This window comes from Oncorhynchus nerka, linkage group LG27, assembly GCF_034236695.1.
Source record: "Oncorhynchus nerka isolate Pitt River linkage group LG27, Oner_Uvic_2.0, whole genome shotgun sequence".
In the NCBI taxonomy this organism is placed as follows: domain Eukaryota; kingdom Metazoa; phylum Chordata; class Actinopteri; order Salmoniformes; family Salmonidae; genus Oncorhynchus; species Oncorhynchus nerka.
In genome coordinates, this window is record NC_088422.1 from 71,607,853 (window position 1) to 71,624,701 (window position 16,849).

At 45.3% G+C, this 16,849-nt stretch overlaps 2 protein-coding genes across 4 annotated transcripts; both read right to left on the minus strand.

Annotated features, from left to right (window-relative positions):
- Nucleotides 1-811: 811 nt before the first annotated feature.
- On the minus strand, nucleotides 812-3,761 carry LOC115112299 (capping protein, Arp2/3 and myosin-I linker protein 2-like). The gene is made up of 5 exons (XM_065011279.1): nucleotides 3,681-3,761; nucleotides 2,688-3,380; nucleotides 2,570-2,606; nucleotides 2,399-2,470; nucleotides 812-2,283 (listed from the first exon to the last, which is right to left on the minus strand). Exons 1-3 carry the CDS (start codon nucleotides 3,743-3,745, stop codon nucleotides 2,588-2,590), a joined length of 777 nt encoding a protein of 258 aa, XP_064867351.1. The 5' UTR covers nucleotides 3,746-3,761; the 3' UTR covers nucleotides 812-2,283; nucleotides 2,399-2,470; nucleotides 2,570-2,587.
- A 1,707-nt stretch (nucleotides 3,762-5,468) lies between these two features.
- On the minus strand, nucleotides 5,469-16,541 carry LOC115112302 (transcriptional repressor CTCF-like). 3 transcript variants are annotated; one of them, XM_029639278.2, is made up of 13 exons: nucleotides 16,334-16,541; nucleotides 14,457-14,744; nucleotides 14,159-14,350; nucleotides 13,654-14,002; nucleotides 13,109-13,279; nucleotides 12,761-12,894; nucleotides 12,534-12,654; nucleotides 10,412-10,561; nucleotides 10,130-10,290; nucleotides 9,730-9,912; nucleotides 7,047-7,182; nucleotides 6,761-6,916; nucleotides 5,469-6,558 (listed from the first exon to the last, which is right to left on the minus strand). In XM_029639278.2, exons 2-13 carry the CDS (start codon nucleotides 14,733-14,735, stop codon nucleotides 6,278-6,280), a joined length of 2,313 nt encoding a protein of 770 aa, XP_029495138.1. In that variant the 5' UTR covers nucleotides 14,736-14,744; nucleotides 16,334-16,541; the 3' UTR covers nucleotides 5,469-6,277. The 3 variants fall into 3 exon arrangements, with proteins under 3 accessions (XP_029495138.1, XP_029495134.1, XP_029495137.1); XM_029639274.2 differs by lacking the exon at nucleotides 16,334-16,541 and adding an exon at nucleotides 15,430-15,606; XM_029639277.2 differs by lacking the exon at nucleotides 16,334-16,541 and adding an exon at nucleotides 15,430-15,604 and having other exon boundaries at nucleotides 14,463-14,744.
- Between the last annotated feature and the right edge of the window lie 308 nt (nucleotides 16,542-16,849).

Genomic DNA, 16,849 nt, shown 5'->3' on the forward strand with positions numbered 1-16,849 from the left:
TGCTACGTTTCTCTTCTGTCTCCTTGTTCCTCTCTACCCTCTCAGCATTCAGGTCATCTGTAGGAGAGGAAAGGGAAGGACAAAATGTTATTTTCAACAGGTTAATTCCAAATTTCAAGCAATATTATTATTACTATTGAAAGCACACACTTACTTGTAGCCTTAGTCATGGACAGCAGTCCCATTGCAGGATTAAGGCTAATTCTCTCCTCAGGTAATGGTTGAATAGTATTAGTTGGTGTAGGGCTAGCAGAGTTAGTGGGTGTTGGACTGGAAGAGTTAGTGGGGCTATGAGGAGAAGAGTTAGTGGGACTATGAGTAACATAATTAGTGGGGATTGAGATAGTGGTGTGTGTAGTAGAGTTAGTAGGTTTATTGGTGTTGGTGGGATTTGAAGGGTTAGTGGGGGTGTTGGTAGTAGAGTTAATGGGGTTGGGGCTACTGATGAGGACAGAAGAGTTAGTGGCAGTGGTGATATTAGAACAGCCTGTAGAGATAGTGGTGACGGGGCTAGAGTTAATGGGGGTGGGGCTAGTGGTCAGGCTAGTAGAGTTAGTTGGGATGGGACTAGTAGTGTTAGTAGTGGTGTGAGTAGAAGAGAATATGGGGGAGGAAACATTGGTGGAGTTAGTTGAGTGGGTGGCAGTGGGGATAGAAGTGACAGTGGGGGAGTGATTATTAGAGATAATGGGAATCAGACTGCTAGGGATAGTAGCAGTGTAAGCAGCACAGTTAGTGGAAGTTGAGCTGGTAGAGCAAGTAGGGATAGGACTAGTAGAGTTAGTGGTGCTTGAGGTAGAAGTGAAGTTGACAGAGTTAGTTGCGCTGGTATTGTGAGTTCCAGTTTGGGTAGTGTTGGAGATCGTGGAGTTTATGGAGATATGGGTAGGAGTGGAAGCACCATTCATAGAATTAAGGGTCGAGGTTGTTATAGTAGCAGCAGGAGATGTAGGTGGGGTAACTGAATTAGTAATTAGGGTAGTGGGGGTGGGACACAGAGAGGTAGTGGGACACAGAGAGTTAGTGGGGGTGGGACACAGAGAGGTAGTGGGGGCGGGAGTAGAAGTGTTGTTGCCAGCAGAAGCAATTATGGAGATGGTAGTATTTAGTGTTGGAGTTGTCGAGTCAGTAGAAGTTGAGGCGGTAGTATCAGTAAGGGTAGGGCTAGAAGCATTAGTGATGGGGGTTGTTGATGTATGGGTATCAGTATTAGTGTTAACAGGTGTTGGGGTAGTAATGCTTGTAATGGTGATTGTGACTAGATTAGAGATGGACGACGCAGAGGTGGTTGGGGTGGTGGAGTCAGTGGAGGCAGGGGGAGTTGGGGTGGGGGTAATAGTGGGGATAGAGTCAAAGTTCATGTCAGTAGGGGGGTGGAAGTTGTAATATTCATAGGGCCAGATGTAGTTGTGATGGAGGTATTGGTAGTGGTTGTGGCAGGGTTAGTACTGGGGATGAAGGTGGTGGTGTTGGGGGTGGGCGCTGTAGTATTGATAGGGGTAGGTGCAGACATTGTAGAGGGGATGATGTCATTGGGGGTTGAATTAGAGGAAGTATCAGTAGTAGAAACGGGGATGGAAGAGTTAGTGGGATCTGGGACAGGGGAGGGAATGATGGTGTCAGTGAGAATAGAAGAGTTTGTGGGATCTGGGACAGGGGAGGGAATGATGGTGTCAGTGAGAATAGAAGAGTTAGTGGGATCTGGGACAGCGGGGGGAATGATGGTGTCAGTGGGAATAGAAGAGTTAGTGGGATCTAGGACAGGGGAGGGAATGATGGTGTCAGTGAGAATAGAAGAGTTAGTGGGATCTGGGACAGGGGAGGGAATGATGGTGTCTGTGGGAATAGAAGAGTTAGTGGGATCTGGGACAGCGGGGGGAAGGATGGTGTCAATGGGAATAGAAGAGTTAGTGAGATCTGGGACAGGGGAGGGAATGATGGTGTCAGTGAGAATAGAATAGTTAGTGGGATCTGGGACAGGGGAGGGAATGATGGTGTCTGTGGGAATAGAAGAGTTAGTGGGATCTGGGACAGTGATGGGAATAGTGGTGTCAGTGGGGATAGGTTTAGAACTGGTAGGGGTATCAGTGATACTAGGGGTGGGGTCTGTGGGGGAACATGCTTCTCCTTCCTGTATTTGGGATAGGTCATTCTCAGGGGTGAGATGACTGTAGATAGTGGGAGGTGGGGTTGGGCCTCGCTTAATTATTGGCTTAGGAGGCAGAGCAGGTTTCCCAGCTGACTCATGTGCGGACACACTCTGTCGGACCGCTCGTCTCGTATCTAAAGAGAAAGAAGATGAGCATAAGATACACAAAATTGTATACAATAGTGTGTGTGTTTGTGTGTGCGTGCGTGTGTTTGTCTGCATGAGTGTAATTGTGCATGTGTGTGTTACCTGATGAAGTGGACATGGTCCGGGGCTTCATAAATGTGGGTGGGGGCTCAGGTTTATTATCGATGATAGTGCCTGAAACCGAGACAGAAAATGAAGGAAAACACACATCCATTACCACACACAGACTTGCACATATACTCTAGCAAGTGTTATATGAGTAAAAGGACTTACCCTCTGATTCAGCTTTTTTCATCTCTCCCTCCTGACTCTGTAGAATGGAATAAGAAGTTTTATGTTTTCCATATAGACACACAACCACATACACACTCAGATAAATGCACATACACACCTGTGTCTCTCCTGGCTGAGCTTTGGACACACCAATACGTTGTAGCATGAGCTGGAGGCGCTGCTCAAAGCCATGATGGCTGTCAGACGAGTGTTTCTGAAACTAACCAGAACCAAGGAGAAGCAAATAAAAGCAAAAACAATCCTTTCATAGGCGGTGTAGAATTGACCAAATTGCTTTAACCCATCAAATTGTTTCAAAGGGTCGGTTGAACACATTTGAATATCTACCTTCCCTTGTGCAGTGTTCTTGGTGTTCCCAGCGTTGGCTGCGGATCCAGAAAGCAGAATGAGAGACTGTGACTTCCCCTCTCTTAGCGCACGACGGGGTGGAGCCTCACCCCTCAGTGGAGTGGGACCATCAGGAGGGGTTTCTGCTTCCACTGGATCTCCTGTCACAAAGCTGTCATCCACACTCTCCTTCTCTTTCACTTTTTCATTCTCCTTCACTTGATCTTTTTCAGCTCTGGTGGCCTCCCTAAGAGGCCGAATTAGGTCGGCGATGGAGGTCTTCTTGGCCTTCCCCTCTTGGCTTCCCTCTGATTTCACAGCCCTCCGCTTTTTAAGGGTGAAGAACTCGCCCAGCTTCCTCCGTAGGGTTCTGGAAGGGGCGGGGCAAGGGACGGCGCTAGCAGGCGCTACTTCCACTTCCTGTTCAGTAATGGGGGGTTCCTCAGACTCATTCTGTGTTTTCCTGAAGGAAGAGTCAGAGTAGCACAGGATCAGCATGTGTGTGTTTGTCAATCATAGGGCCCAAGTTTTTCCTGGCCATGTGGCCTGAGCTGGGCAAGCTAGGGCCTGCATGCAGGTAATGTGGTCAGGAAAATGTTATAAATTATATTCCTTGAATGTACTTATTGAAGGTTGTTATGAATATGAGCATCTCATAAATTACTCAAATTTAAAGAGGTTTATTGTGAGCTGGTTAAGATGTGTTGGGGATGAGATAGTGAAGTGTCAGATTATCTAAAAATGAGTTTGGTCAGATACTCACATTGTGTCGACAGGAAGGACTCTCTTAGTAAAGAACTCTTCAACTCCCTCATCAACTCGCCCCATGTGATTAGGGACTCCATTTTCATTGTCAACCACCGATTCCTGTGTCACACCCATGCACACACGCACAGAGAAAGACATGTGTTTTACGACATCTGTGATTATTAGGTGTTTGTGTGTGAGAATGTACACACATTGCAGTTAGAGTACCAGAGAAATAGAAAGCAAAAGGGTTTCCAATTCGTGGAAAGAGTGCTATGTTGGATATCAGGTTACTGAGAGCAGTTTACTTCATATAGCACATAGTAATTATTACATAAAATTGTCACCTCATGGGCTCAGACTTCCCTGACACACAGAATATACACATCAACACCTCATATATCCCCTAGATCTACATTATCACACTACCATTGGTATGTACAATTACCAATGACTGACTCAGAAAACCATTAATACCCTATGATGTCATCTCTTGTGGCACTAAGGCTGCCCATGTGATTAGGTTTGGTTTAGTTCATCCAACAAAACCAGCATTACATGTGCAACTCTGATCGTGACTGATACAGTACCAATGGCAGGCATACAATGGATAAGGTGATGATGGCTAAAGTAGAGAAAATTCACACATACCTACCAAGAAAAAGCCCACCAGTTTCAGACGAAGCATTATATAGCCCTAGAAATTAGCCACATACAATCACAATCCTATACACAAAGGCAATCCCCCCAAACACACACTATTGGTGTAGAATATGCAAGCAGCTGGTTGCGATACAAGTACCTTGAATCAAGCAGGCACCAGGCATCTTCTCTCCATCCCTCCCTCTCCCCACTGTACCCTATCACATCTCCCCTCACCATTACGCCTCTACACAGCACCCATTTTTTTCCATCCCTCTGTACCTGTGGTCTGCTGGGGCGGAGGTGTTGGTTTTGTCGGTGTGGTCTAGGTCTGCTGCGGGTGTAGTGCCTCAGCGCCGGCCCACCCAATGGAAGCTCCATAAGGGGAGACACAGCACTCCGTTGTCGTGGTGCTCCGTTGCCGTGGCTGTTGCCGAGGCACGGTTGCTAAGAGCACCAGCAGCAGTATTCACTGCCTCCACCAAGGTAGGAGGGGCCAAGCTGAGCTAGACTGACAGATTTGACAAGGGGCCTCGCCTTTCTACCCCCCCCCTTCCTACAAACACGTGAGAAAGACCAAAAGAATAAGACAGAGAAAGAATGGACTAATTTAGAGCTTGTGTTAGAGGGAGAGTGGTGCAGGTGCACAAGGCAGTCTAGCATATATTAATTTATAATATAAATTAAGGTTCTTCATGGAACTGACCAAAATGCAGGAAGGGAACAATATGTGCTAAAATTACAAATTAATAATTGATTTTACATGGATGGGTTATAGAAAATGATTGGCGATCTAGGCAATGGGTTTCTGGTGTGTAAATCTCCAAGAAGTGATTAAAATATCAAGCAAGGGAAAACCAGGGAGGGGACTAAAATTGTGTTTTAATGAAGCAGTCAATATCAGAGGGCAGATCCTCTGAAAGAAATTCAACAGGAACAACCAAAATAGTCTAGTTCACCTACTACTCCAAACAGGTTTCTAAAAAGAGACTTGTGGGCATAAGCCTTCTGTCAGAAACATGTAGCAGATAAATAGGGCAGATTATGCTGTAGTCTGAACATGATCTAACATCCTATCGTGTCTATATTTCAGTACTACATGCCATACTAAATTAGCCTAATAACAGCTGAAACTGAAGCAAATTGACTCATGACACCCCAGTAGGTTGATCTTTTTTTATTTGTATTATTGGCTGTACAGTCAAACATTCTCCCACCCCTCCAATCATATCTTGCCATTCAAGCCCCCTAGCATTTAATTTCGATGGTACAAAATAAAAAAAGCATTAAACCAAAAAACAAATAAATTCTAAAAGCTTTAATTAACAAGAGCAAGGTATTGTGTTTCATTTGAAAACAGCATCACATTTTGTAAAAGCAGAATATTTCAGGTCCTCCTACCCCCCTAACCTTTGACCCCCGAACAGCTAATTCCATGGGTGAAAGCACATGATAATTGTTTTTAGACAGACAACAGAGCACAAGAGGGCCAACATGAAGAGATCAAATATGGGCCAAAATATGCAACAGAGAAGGCATTCTGGAGGGCCTATAGAACATAATTGATAGCAGAATGAGCACATGATTTGACATAAGACATCATCATGATGTAAACCACCTCCCTCTCCTTACATATTTTCCAGTGACAACAGTCTGCACAATGTTATCCAGATTCTGTATACAAACATAATTCAACATGAGGGTGTCAGGGGTTTCGCAGTGGGATGTAGATAGAGATCACAAGAGAGAAAAATAAGCTCTTAAAAAAATAGAATGGGCTAAAGGTATCTTTAGACATGTCCCAGGCATTATCATCAACATCAGAGATAGATAGATATGATCTCAGGTTATAACTGGGGTGTGCATGTGTGGTATACGTGTATGTTTGATGGTGGGTACAATGGGGTGTATGTTAGTGTACAGATAGGGGACACTTTGTATTGTTAGATGTAGACAGAGACTTCGTCTTCATCACCGGTCCATCATACTGAGAATCATTTCAGGAGTGAGGTCACCGTTGGGGGGACCCTCTGTGACAGACAGTGCCATTTCCTGCACCACCTCCTCCCCCTGGAGTGACTCTTCTACCTGATTGGCAGGTTCTCCTTTGGCATGCTCCACCTCTACTGCTGGTTCCTCATCCTCGACAGCTTCTTCCTCCTGGCTCGCCCGCTCAGCTTTCATCTCTTTCTTCACGATGATGTCATCCACCTCGCCTGTGGTCTCATCCTCCACCCGGATGATTGCCGCCGCTGAGGGAAGAAGAAAACCACTTTTACAATCTGTTCAGCTGTTTTGAGTCCCTTTGGGTACTGATCAGTGATCTGCACCTGATTAAATATGTGAAGGCCAAAGTATTCACTCGATGCTGTCTGCATGAAAAGTGATTCCTTTAAGAAATTAAGTAGGGAGGGTGGTATTTTTATTCCAACAAGGTACCAGAGTGACACTCACTTGGGGCAGGTTTGGCCTTGGGAGGTCTTCCACGTTTCCTCTTGGCTGGTGGGCCAACAGGGGCAGGGACAGGGACAACCGGTGGTGCCTGCTCCACCTCAATCTCAGCTAGCAGCTCCTCCTCCTCCTCTTCCTCAATGTCATCCAGCTCAGGCTCTGTGGAAGAGAGGAACAAGAAAAACCTGATTTTAGCAATGTACTCTTAAGATGCATAGTAAACAATATTACACGATATTGTTGCATTGCATGTATAAGAACAATAAAGTGAACTGTGACTTGGTCGTACCGGTGTCGTCATCGTCGTCATCCCGTCTGGAGCGCATCTTCCTCTTCCTGCCGCGGCGGCCTTTCTTGGGCAGGGTTCCGTTCTCATCGCCAGTGTTCTCTCCGTTACAGTTCTCTGCGTGACGCAGCATGGTGTTCTGAGAAGCAAAGAGTCATATACAGTGCCTTCAGAAAACAGTGAGATAGTCAATGGGCTGGACGATTCTCTTCATCACTCATCTTGAAAAAATGTATACTAAAACCATGCAAATAAACCATTTACATAATGAAAAAAATCGAATGATTTATTGAAATAGCATGGGCGACCTAGAAAAACTAATTTGTACAATTTAAGGCCATGTGGCAAATGCATGTATTAGGGGATGGGGTGTGAGCATGTGGGTCTGGGCAGATGAGATGTAGTTGTTCGTATGTGTAACTGGTTTAAAAAGAATAATGGAAAATGGAAGAAATCAAAAAATGTAAACGGGGATTCATACCCGTTGACTTATTCCACTTTGTTGTGTTACAGCCCTAAATTCAAAATGGATTAAATAGATTCTCTCGCACCCATTTAAACACAATACTCCATAATGACCGAGTGAAAACATGTTTAGAAATGTTTGCACATTTAAAGATAAATACAGAAATCTCATTTACATAAGTATTCACATCCCTTTGGTATGACACTCCAAATTGAGCTCATGTACATCCAATTTCCTTTGATCATACTTGAGATGTCACTACAACGTGATTGGAGTCCACCTGTGACTAATTAAATTGTTTGGGCATGATTTAGAAAGAAACACCTGTCTATATATGGTCCCACAGTTAACAGTGCATGTCAGAGCAGAACCTATACCATGAATTCCAAGGAACAATCAGAATTGTGATGAGACATCTGGGAAAGGGTATAAAACCATTTCTAGAGTGTTCAAAGTTTCAAAGAGCACAGTGGTCTCCATCATCGGGATATTGTAAAAATACGGAACTACCCAAACTCTGCCTAGAACTGGCCGTTCGACCAAACTGAGCAACCATGCAAGAAGGACCTTGGTCAGGGAGGTGACCAAGAACCCAATGACCACTGACAGAACTACAGAGTTCCATGGCTGAGATGGGAGAATCTGCCAGAAGGACAACAGTATATACAGCACTTCCCCAATCTGGGCTTTATGGGAGTGGGCAGACGGAAGCCATTGCTGAGAAAAAAATGCACCAGCATGCCTGGAGTTTGCAAAAAGGCACGTGAAAGACCATAAGTCAAAAGATTGTGGTCTGATAAACAATTTAACTGTTTGGTCTGAATGCAAAGCACTATGTTTGGAGAAAACCAGGCACAGCTCATCACCCCTTCAACACCATCCCTACCGTGAAGCATGGATGTGGCAGCATCATGCTATGGGGATGTTTTTCAGTGGTAGGGACTGGGAGACTGGTAGGAATAGAGGGAACAATGAATGGAGGCAAATAAAGACAAATCATTGATGAGAACCTGCTTCAGAGTGCAAAATTACCTTAGAGACTGGGGTGAAGATTTACGTTCCAACTGAAAAATGGCCAAGCATACAGCCAAAGGAACGCTGGAATGGCTTCAGAACAAGAATGTGAGAGTCCTTGACTGGCCCAGTGAAAGCCCAGACACGAATCCCATTGAAAACCGGTGGAAGTTTGCTGTTCACCGCACTCCCCATCTAATGTAAAGATGGCCTTTAAAAAGCAACGATTCCCTTTGAAAAACACCACGTGGCCCCAATGAGTCAGAAACTAGCGTCAAAATTATTATTACAAGTGTAGACATGATAATTTGGGACAAAGTCAGTCGTCTAAAACATTCATGCATCACAATGGGTAAATTAAGATTGTTTTGATCTGACAATGTTCATTTGCCCACTATGGGATGAACAGCTGTAGTGATTGCACTCAATCCAATAGCATACAGTGTGACAGACCTGCTCAACAGCTCCGATGTTCACATAAAACACCCTGCAAAAAATTCTTTGCTTGAGAAATACCGCACCAAACACCTTAGTTAGAAACAAAATTGTGTAACTAAAACATCCTTGGCAAAAACATACAAATTATTTACAGTCTGAGTTATGTTAGATGTATTCAGTGACTCATGGTGGACAATCAATTAACCAAATGCAGAATTGGTCAGGAAAGACTGAAATCTCATTTTTAATAATCAACAGAAAAAACACCTGACAATTGGCGTGTTCAGTGGCTCTTTAACAGAGCTTGAGAAGATCTGGAAGAAATGTGAGTACATTCCAAATCCAGAAGGTGATACCCAAGACTACTCATAAAGCTGCAATTGCTGCAAAAGGTGCTTCTACAAGGTATTGACTCAGGTGTACATACTTATGGAAATTAGATATTTCTGTATTTAATTTACAGTATATTTGGAAAGAATTCTAAAAACATTTTTTCACTTGGTGATTATGGGTATTGCGTGTAGATGGGTGAGAGAAAAAATATTTTGAATTCAGGCTGTAAAACTAAATGTGGAAGAAGTCAAGGGGTATGAATACTTTCTGAAGGCACTAAGACCACAACACACTGTGGAGCATCTAGGCTTCAATCCTCCCCAACCTGGTGGGAGGGTGTGTTTTTTGAGTGTCCTGTATCCTGCTCGGGAGGGTATGCATTTGGATGTGAATGAGTCCTTTAGCCTGCAGTGTGGATGTGTGTTGTTCCCTTACCCTGCGAGTAAAGGTCTTGCCACACTTGCTGCAGACGAAGGCAGTGGGGATGAAGTTGGGATCATGGTAACGTTTGAAATGCATGTCCAGCAGCTGCTTCTGCCGGAAAGTTTTCTCACATTGGCTGCAGGCGTATGGCTTCTCCCCTGTGTGTGTGCGTCTGTGCATGATCATGTGACGCTCCTAGGAGTCAGAGGTTAAACATAGGACAGTCAGTGAATACACCGAGGTCTAGTCTCCGGCTGATTCCAAACATATCCATGGGAGGCATCTCAATTGTCTAAAGTGGCCTCTTCTCCTCATCTCTGAGATTGATGATGGCAAATATCTGGTGGACATCCACCATTTCAAATCAGGGAAGATTGTGAGGAAACAAGTAGAGGTGGTCTCTTTCACGTACCTGTCTGCAGCAATAGTCACACTGGTCGCACTTGAAGCGCTTCTCGTTCTTGTGGGATTTCTGGTGCTGGATGAGTGCGTAACGCTCGTGGAACATAGCGTCACAGTAACGACACTTCCTGCCCATCTCCATGAACGAATGCTGCTTCCGCAAGTGCACACCTGAGAGTGAAAAAGGAAGGAAGGGATAATCCAAATGTAAGGAACACAGACTGATTCACTCAAGGTTACAAGACCGTATTTCAGCAGAGGAGAAATGACTGTGCACAAGCGAGTCACTTACCCAGGTCGCTCTTGCGGGCGATGACTGTGTCACAGTGGGGGCAGTGGAATTTGGCCACATTCTCTGTGTGCTTCTGCAGGATGTGCATCTTCATGGTGCCGCTCTGCGTGAAACGAGCATGGCAGATGTAGCACTCATATGGCTTCTCACCTGCCAGAGAGAGGGACGCTTTATTAGGTTGTATGTGAGGCAGATACACGTGTGTGTGTATATATGAACTAAGCAAAAAAAGAAATGTCTTCTCACTGTCAACTGCATTTACTTTCAGCAAACTTAACATGTGCAAATATTTGTAGACCCCACTCTCCGATCCAACAGGTCCCAGACGTGCTCAATGGGATTGAGATCCGGGCTCTTCGCTGGCCATGACAGAACACGGACATTCCTGTCTTGCAGGAAATCACGCACAGAACGAGAAGTATGGTTGGTAGCATTATCATGCTGGAGGCTCATGTCATGATGAGCCTGCAGGAAGGGTACCACATGAGGGAGGAGGATGTCTTCCCTGTAACGCACAGCATTGAGATTGCCTGCAATGACAACAAGCTCAGTCCGATGATGCTGTAACACATCGCCCCAGACCATGACGGACCCTACACCTCCAAATCGATCCCGCTCCAGAGAACAGGCCACGGTGTAAGGCTCATTCCTTCGATGATGGCTAAACTTGGATTAGCTAACGCAACGTGCCATTGGAACACAGGAGTGGAGGTTGCTGATAATGGGTCTCTGCCTATGTAGATATTCTGCCGTTTCCAGCTACAATAGTCACTTACAACATTAACAATGTCTACATTGTATTTCTGATCAATGTTATTTTAAATGGACAAAAAATTGGCTTCTTTCAAAAACAAGGACATTTCTTAGTGACCCCAAACTTTTGAACGGTAGTGTGTGAAAATAAATAAATATATATTCACACAAACAAAAGTATGTGGTCACCCCTTCAAATTAGCAGATTGGGCTATTTAAGCCACACTAGTTGCTAACAGGTGTATAAAATTGAGCACACCGCCATGCAATCTCCATAGGAAACACTGGCAGTAGAATGGCCTGAAGAGCTCAGTGACTTTCAATGTGGCACCGTCATTTTATTTATTTAACTAGGCAAGCCAGTTAACAACAAATTCTTATTTACAATGACGGCCTACCCCGGCTAAACCCGAATGACACTAGGCCAATTGTGCACCACCCCATGGGACTCCCAATCATGGCCGGGTGTGATGCAGTGCCTTAGACCGCTGCACCACTTGGAAGCCTCCTTTCCAACAAGTGAATTTGTCAATTTTTTGCCCTGCTAGAGCTGCACCGATCAACTATAAGTACTGTTATTGTGTATTGGAAAAGTCTAGGAGCAACAAAGGCTCAGCCGCGAAGTAGTAGGCTACACAAGCTCACAGAATGGAACCGCTGAATGCAGAAGCGCATAAAAGTAATCTGTCCTCGGTTGCAACACAATAACTGTTCGTCGGGAGCTTCACGAAATGGCTTTCCATGACCGATCAACAGCACACAAGCCTAAGATCACCATGCACAATTCCAAGTGTCGGCTGAAGTGGTGTAAAGCTTTCTGCCATTTGACTCTGGAGCAGTGGAAACGCGTGTTCTGCAGTGATGAATCACGCTTCACCATCTGGCAGTCCGTCGGACGAATACAAGTTTGGCGGATGCCAGGAAAACACTACCTGGCCCAATGCATAGTGCCAATTGTAAAGTTAGGTGGAGGAGGAATAATGGTCTGGGACTGGTTTCCATAGTTAGGGTCCTTAGTTCCAGTGAAGGGAAATCTTAACGCTACAGCATACAATGACAGTCAAGACGATTCTGTGCTTCCAACTTTGTGGCAACAGTTTGGGGAAGGCCCTTTCCTGTTTCAGCATGACAATGCCACAACATCAGTGCCCAACCTCACTAATGCGCTTGTGGAAAGCCTTCCCAGAGGAGTGGAGGCTGATATAGCAGCAAAGGGGGGACCAACTCCATATTAATGCCCATGATTTTGGAATGACATGTTCGACGAGCAGGTGTCCATATACTTTTGGTCAAGTAGTGTAGCATCGATCAACAGAACTAAAATCAGGAATACTTGGGTGTAAGGCCGAGAGATTGGGGTGTGTGTTACCTGAGTGTGTCCTCATGTGTCTCTTCAGTTTGTAGGTATCTCGGCTGGCGTAGCTGCACAGACTGCACTGGAAGGGCCTCTCGCCTGTATGGGAGCGGATGTGTCTCTTCAGCTTACTCACCTGGGGCAAAGAGAGAGAGAAACATTCAAACAACATTCCAGTTATACATTGCAAATGAGTTCACAGCTAGATAACATGTAAAAATAGATCAGAGGTGCGTACTTACCTCCACACTAGCGTAGTCACACATGGAGCACTTGAAGGGTTTCTCGAATGTGTGTTTGTAGCGACGATGACGCACCAGCTCTCCACTGGTCACAAATGCCATGTCACAATCTTGGCATTTATGAGGACGAGTGCCTAAAACGGAGAGGGCAGTGGCAATAGTTAACATAAGTAACACTCACCCTATCCATTCAATAAGGATAAATACAGTTGAAGTCAGAAGTTTACATACACCTTAGCCAAATACATTTAAACTCAGGTTCCCAAATCCTGACATTTAATCCTAGTAAAAATTCCCTTATTATTATTTTTAAACAGCCTGTGACTGAACATGTGAGTCTGTAGATACCTGTGTGTGTGTTGAGGTGGTTCCTCAGCAGTGTGACCGTTCTGAAGGCCCTCCCACACAGATGGCATTTGTGTGGCCTCTCATCTGTGTGGCTCTTCATGTGGCGGTCCAGGTTAGAGCGCCGGGGGCAGGTGTAGCTACACAGCTCACACTGGAACGTCTTCTTCACACCTGAGAGACAAAAGAGGTTATTAAACACATTAAAAAATAGACTCAGCGAAATGACGTCGCCACGAGCAGCACCACAAATATTAAGACGAGCGAAATTCATGATGCCGCGCTCACTGTGACACAGTGTCTGCACAGGCTCGCATCATGCTGTTAAGAGAGTGGTAGCCACAGGACCAAAACAGCACAGAAGTTGAGCCTTGCGCCTCAACGGTCATAGTTGTTGCGGAAATTGACCCACTATGCGTTCTACTTGCTGCATCTACGTCATCGCCGAGTCTCCCTTTAACACACACAGATCTCCTCCTCACACCCCAAAAGAGGGGTTGCCATATCCCCACCGAGACACAAAACTTGACCTTTCACACAACTCTGACCTTTCTTTTTTATCTTAGTGGGTTTGGGTGGCTTCATGTTGCCCACAACCTTCTCAGCGTTGACCTCAGAGAGCATCCCCTCCTGCTGTTCCTCCTCAAAGTCGTATACAGACACGTCCATGTCTCGCTCCCCCTCCCCGTAACGCAGGCGGCTCTTCTTGCCCTTCTTCCCCTTGCGGATGCCAGCAGTTGGTTGGTAATCTGGGTCTTTTGACCATGTCTGGTCCTCTACTTGGGGCTCAGCTTCCTCCTCCTCCTCCCCATGGATCACCTGGAGCTCATCCTGGGCTGCCTGCAGTTCTTCCTGCTCAACTGTCTCCACCTCTCCATTCGCCCCCACCTTCACCACCTTCACCAGACAAAAACAAATTGCCAGGAAGGGGTTAGAGTTGTATTATAGTCAGTGCATCTCACCAGAGCCTTCAGGCCAAAGTGTGTATAGAAACATTAAGCAGGATATTAAAATTCTTGTTTAAAGTGTGTGTGTAGTTGAGTAGCGTCCGACCTGGAAGCCCTCGGGCAGAGGGAGGGTGTGGCAGATCACTGGCTCTGCCTCAGTATTGCCTGCTGAGGCGTCAACGAAGCTGGCCTGGAGCTCTTCCACGGTGGCTGTAGTGACAGGGACCTGCACCAGCTGCAGCTGTCCAAGCCCCAGCGCTGCACTCGTCTGATCCATGTTCCCCTCCATGTTCACCACCTAAAGTCAAGACACAAATCAGGGCCAGTCAGTTCTCTGAATAATTTATGCCTACAAGTTTGGCTTACAAGGGATATCTTCCAAACCTCTCTCAACGTAAACTCACACTAACCTGCAGGGTGATGATCTGTCCCTCGTCTCCCCCGGTGACCGTCACTGTTCCGCCCCCTTCAAGGACCTCAGTCTTCATCTGTAGCAGGGCAGGGTCAAGGGTCGAGTCCAGGGTGTTCATCACCATCATTTCAACATTCCCCATCACCTCTTGGGGTGCCACACCCCCCTCCATCAGGGAAGCCTCTGCAGTCTGGAGCAGCTCTGCTCCCTCCCCACTGTCCTGGAGACCCTCGACCTGAGCGGTCTCAATGGAAACGACTTCACCCTCCATAGAAACGACCTGATAATACCAGAAGAATTGTAAAATAAATAACTTTGAAGCATAGCGGTTAGAGCGTTGGACTAGTAACCGGAAGGTTGCAAGTTCAAATCCCCGAGCTGACAAGGTACAAATCTGTCGTCCTGCCCCTGAACAGGCAGTTAACCCACTGTTCCTAGGCCGTCATTGAAAATAAGAATTTGTTCTTAACTGACTTGCCTAGTTAAATAAGGGTCAAATAAAAAAATGTAAAAAAGCATGATACACTATATACACACAAAAGTATGTGGACACCCCTTCAAATGAGTGGATTCAGCTATTTCAGCCACACAGTTTGCTGACAAGTGTATAAAATTGAGTGCACCGCCATGCAATCTCCATAGACAAACATTGTCAGTAGACAATTCTATGCTTCCAACTTTGTGGCAACAGTTTGGGGAAGGCCCTTTCCTGTTTCAGCGATACATAAATGATTTGTCGTGATCGTTGTGGAAGAACTTGACTGGCCTGCACATTGTCCTGACCTCAACCCCAAAGGTGTTTGATGAATTGGAAAGCCGACTGCAAGCTAGGCCTAATTGCCGAACACCAGCTGATTATTTGATCTTTAATCCTGATCTTTAAGTCCCAATAAAAAAAACAGCACTCCCAAAATAAGCAGATCATTTTTATATATATAAGAAACTCACTGATAAAAGGAACCTACCCAGTTCACCCTCATGTGTCTTGCCCCGGTATTGCTGATGTTTTTGTAACATTACCGTGCGGGTTATAGAGGGAGCTCGAGCTCTCATGACAAGTTTTAAATCGAAAGGCGGCTGTATGCGGACCAGGCTGGCGCGATGGGACGTGGTGCCGATGATAGCTTCTGGAGAAGAAATCTACTCTCCGTGCTCGCAGACATATTTGGGCTAAATATTAAGAGATGACGCTACATTCCCTCCTTCCGTGTTTACTCTCGGGAACATTTGTGAAACGTTACCTAAGTTACCGAGCCAACTTAACTAGAGCCCCATTTTGTGAAGCCGTAAAATAGCTTGAATCCATAGAAAGTATTATACAATTAGTGTTGATATATTAGAACCAAAGGATGTTGTAGAACATCGACTAAAATAACTACCCATGTAGTAAATCTGAAATACTACAGAAGAGATTTATTGATTACATGTTTTTTTCTTCCGAAGTGTTGCACCATGAGTGATTGGACACATTAAGGATGTTACATTGATACAACGTATACATCGACACAAAGTTTAAACTCAATGTTAAGCTTTCGTTCTAGAACCAGGAGACGCAGGTTCTCTCCTCAAAAGAGGAAACAAAGGGCACGAGAAGATGGACGCCTGGCCTAAACACGCCACTAAACATTAAGGCGTTTATAAAGCCATCTGTGCCTAAATACGAACCAATAGCAGTCCAAATACACTAATACGTTTAACAGAAGCTCTAACTTCTGGGTTATAAATGTTTTTAGTAAATTTCGATAACGATAGAGGGAGACAAACACCCCCCCGCCAGTCGCCTGGACCGCGAGCCCCACCGTGACACCTAGAGGCCGACGACAGCTCCTACAAAAATGCCCCCCTTCATCGGAGAAAGTGCCGTTTTACCTGCTCCTCGGTCTTCCTTTTTCTGGTAAATTTGCTTGAGCGCTCAGTGCTTGTTCGGTCTTCCTCTGGCAACGGTAGGGAAGATTGCCCTTGCGTCCCAGCGTTATTAATCTTCTAACGCTTTGACAGAGTTATCTCGACACAAAATGGTGGCCTGGAACGAGCGAATGTGCATGCGCAGACAGAGGCCCGACGGGAGAAGTGGGAGGGGGGTAGTGCAGCAGTTGTGTGGCAGTGACGTCTGAGCGCCAGTTTTGAATTCCAGGGTTCGTGGGCGTGGTTCTGGGTGAACAGTTGTTTCCACATGACAAAAAAAAGTTGTATTTTTTCTATAATTAGTTTGCGTTACCTTAATAGGGATATATTTCACTATGAAAAGCTAAATATTTCAAGACTACCATGCAACCACAGCATAAATGCATGCTTGTAAGAATAGTTTGTGAAAGATGTTGCTTTCATTATATAACAAATGTATTGTGGGGCTGGGAAGGATTGAAGCAGGCTATGACAGTGTAT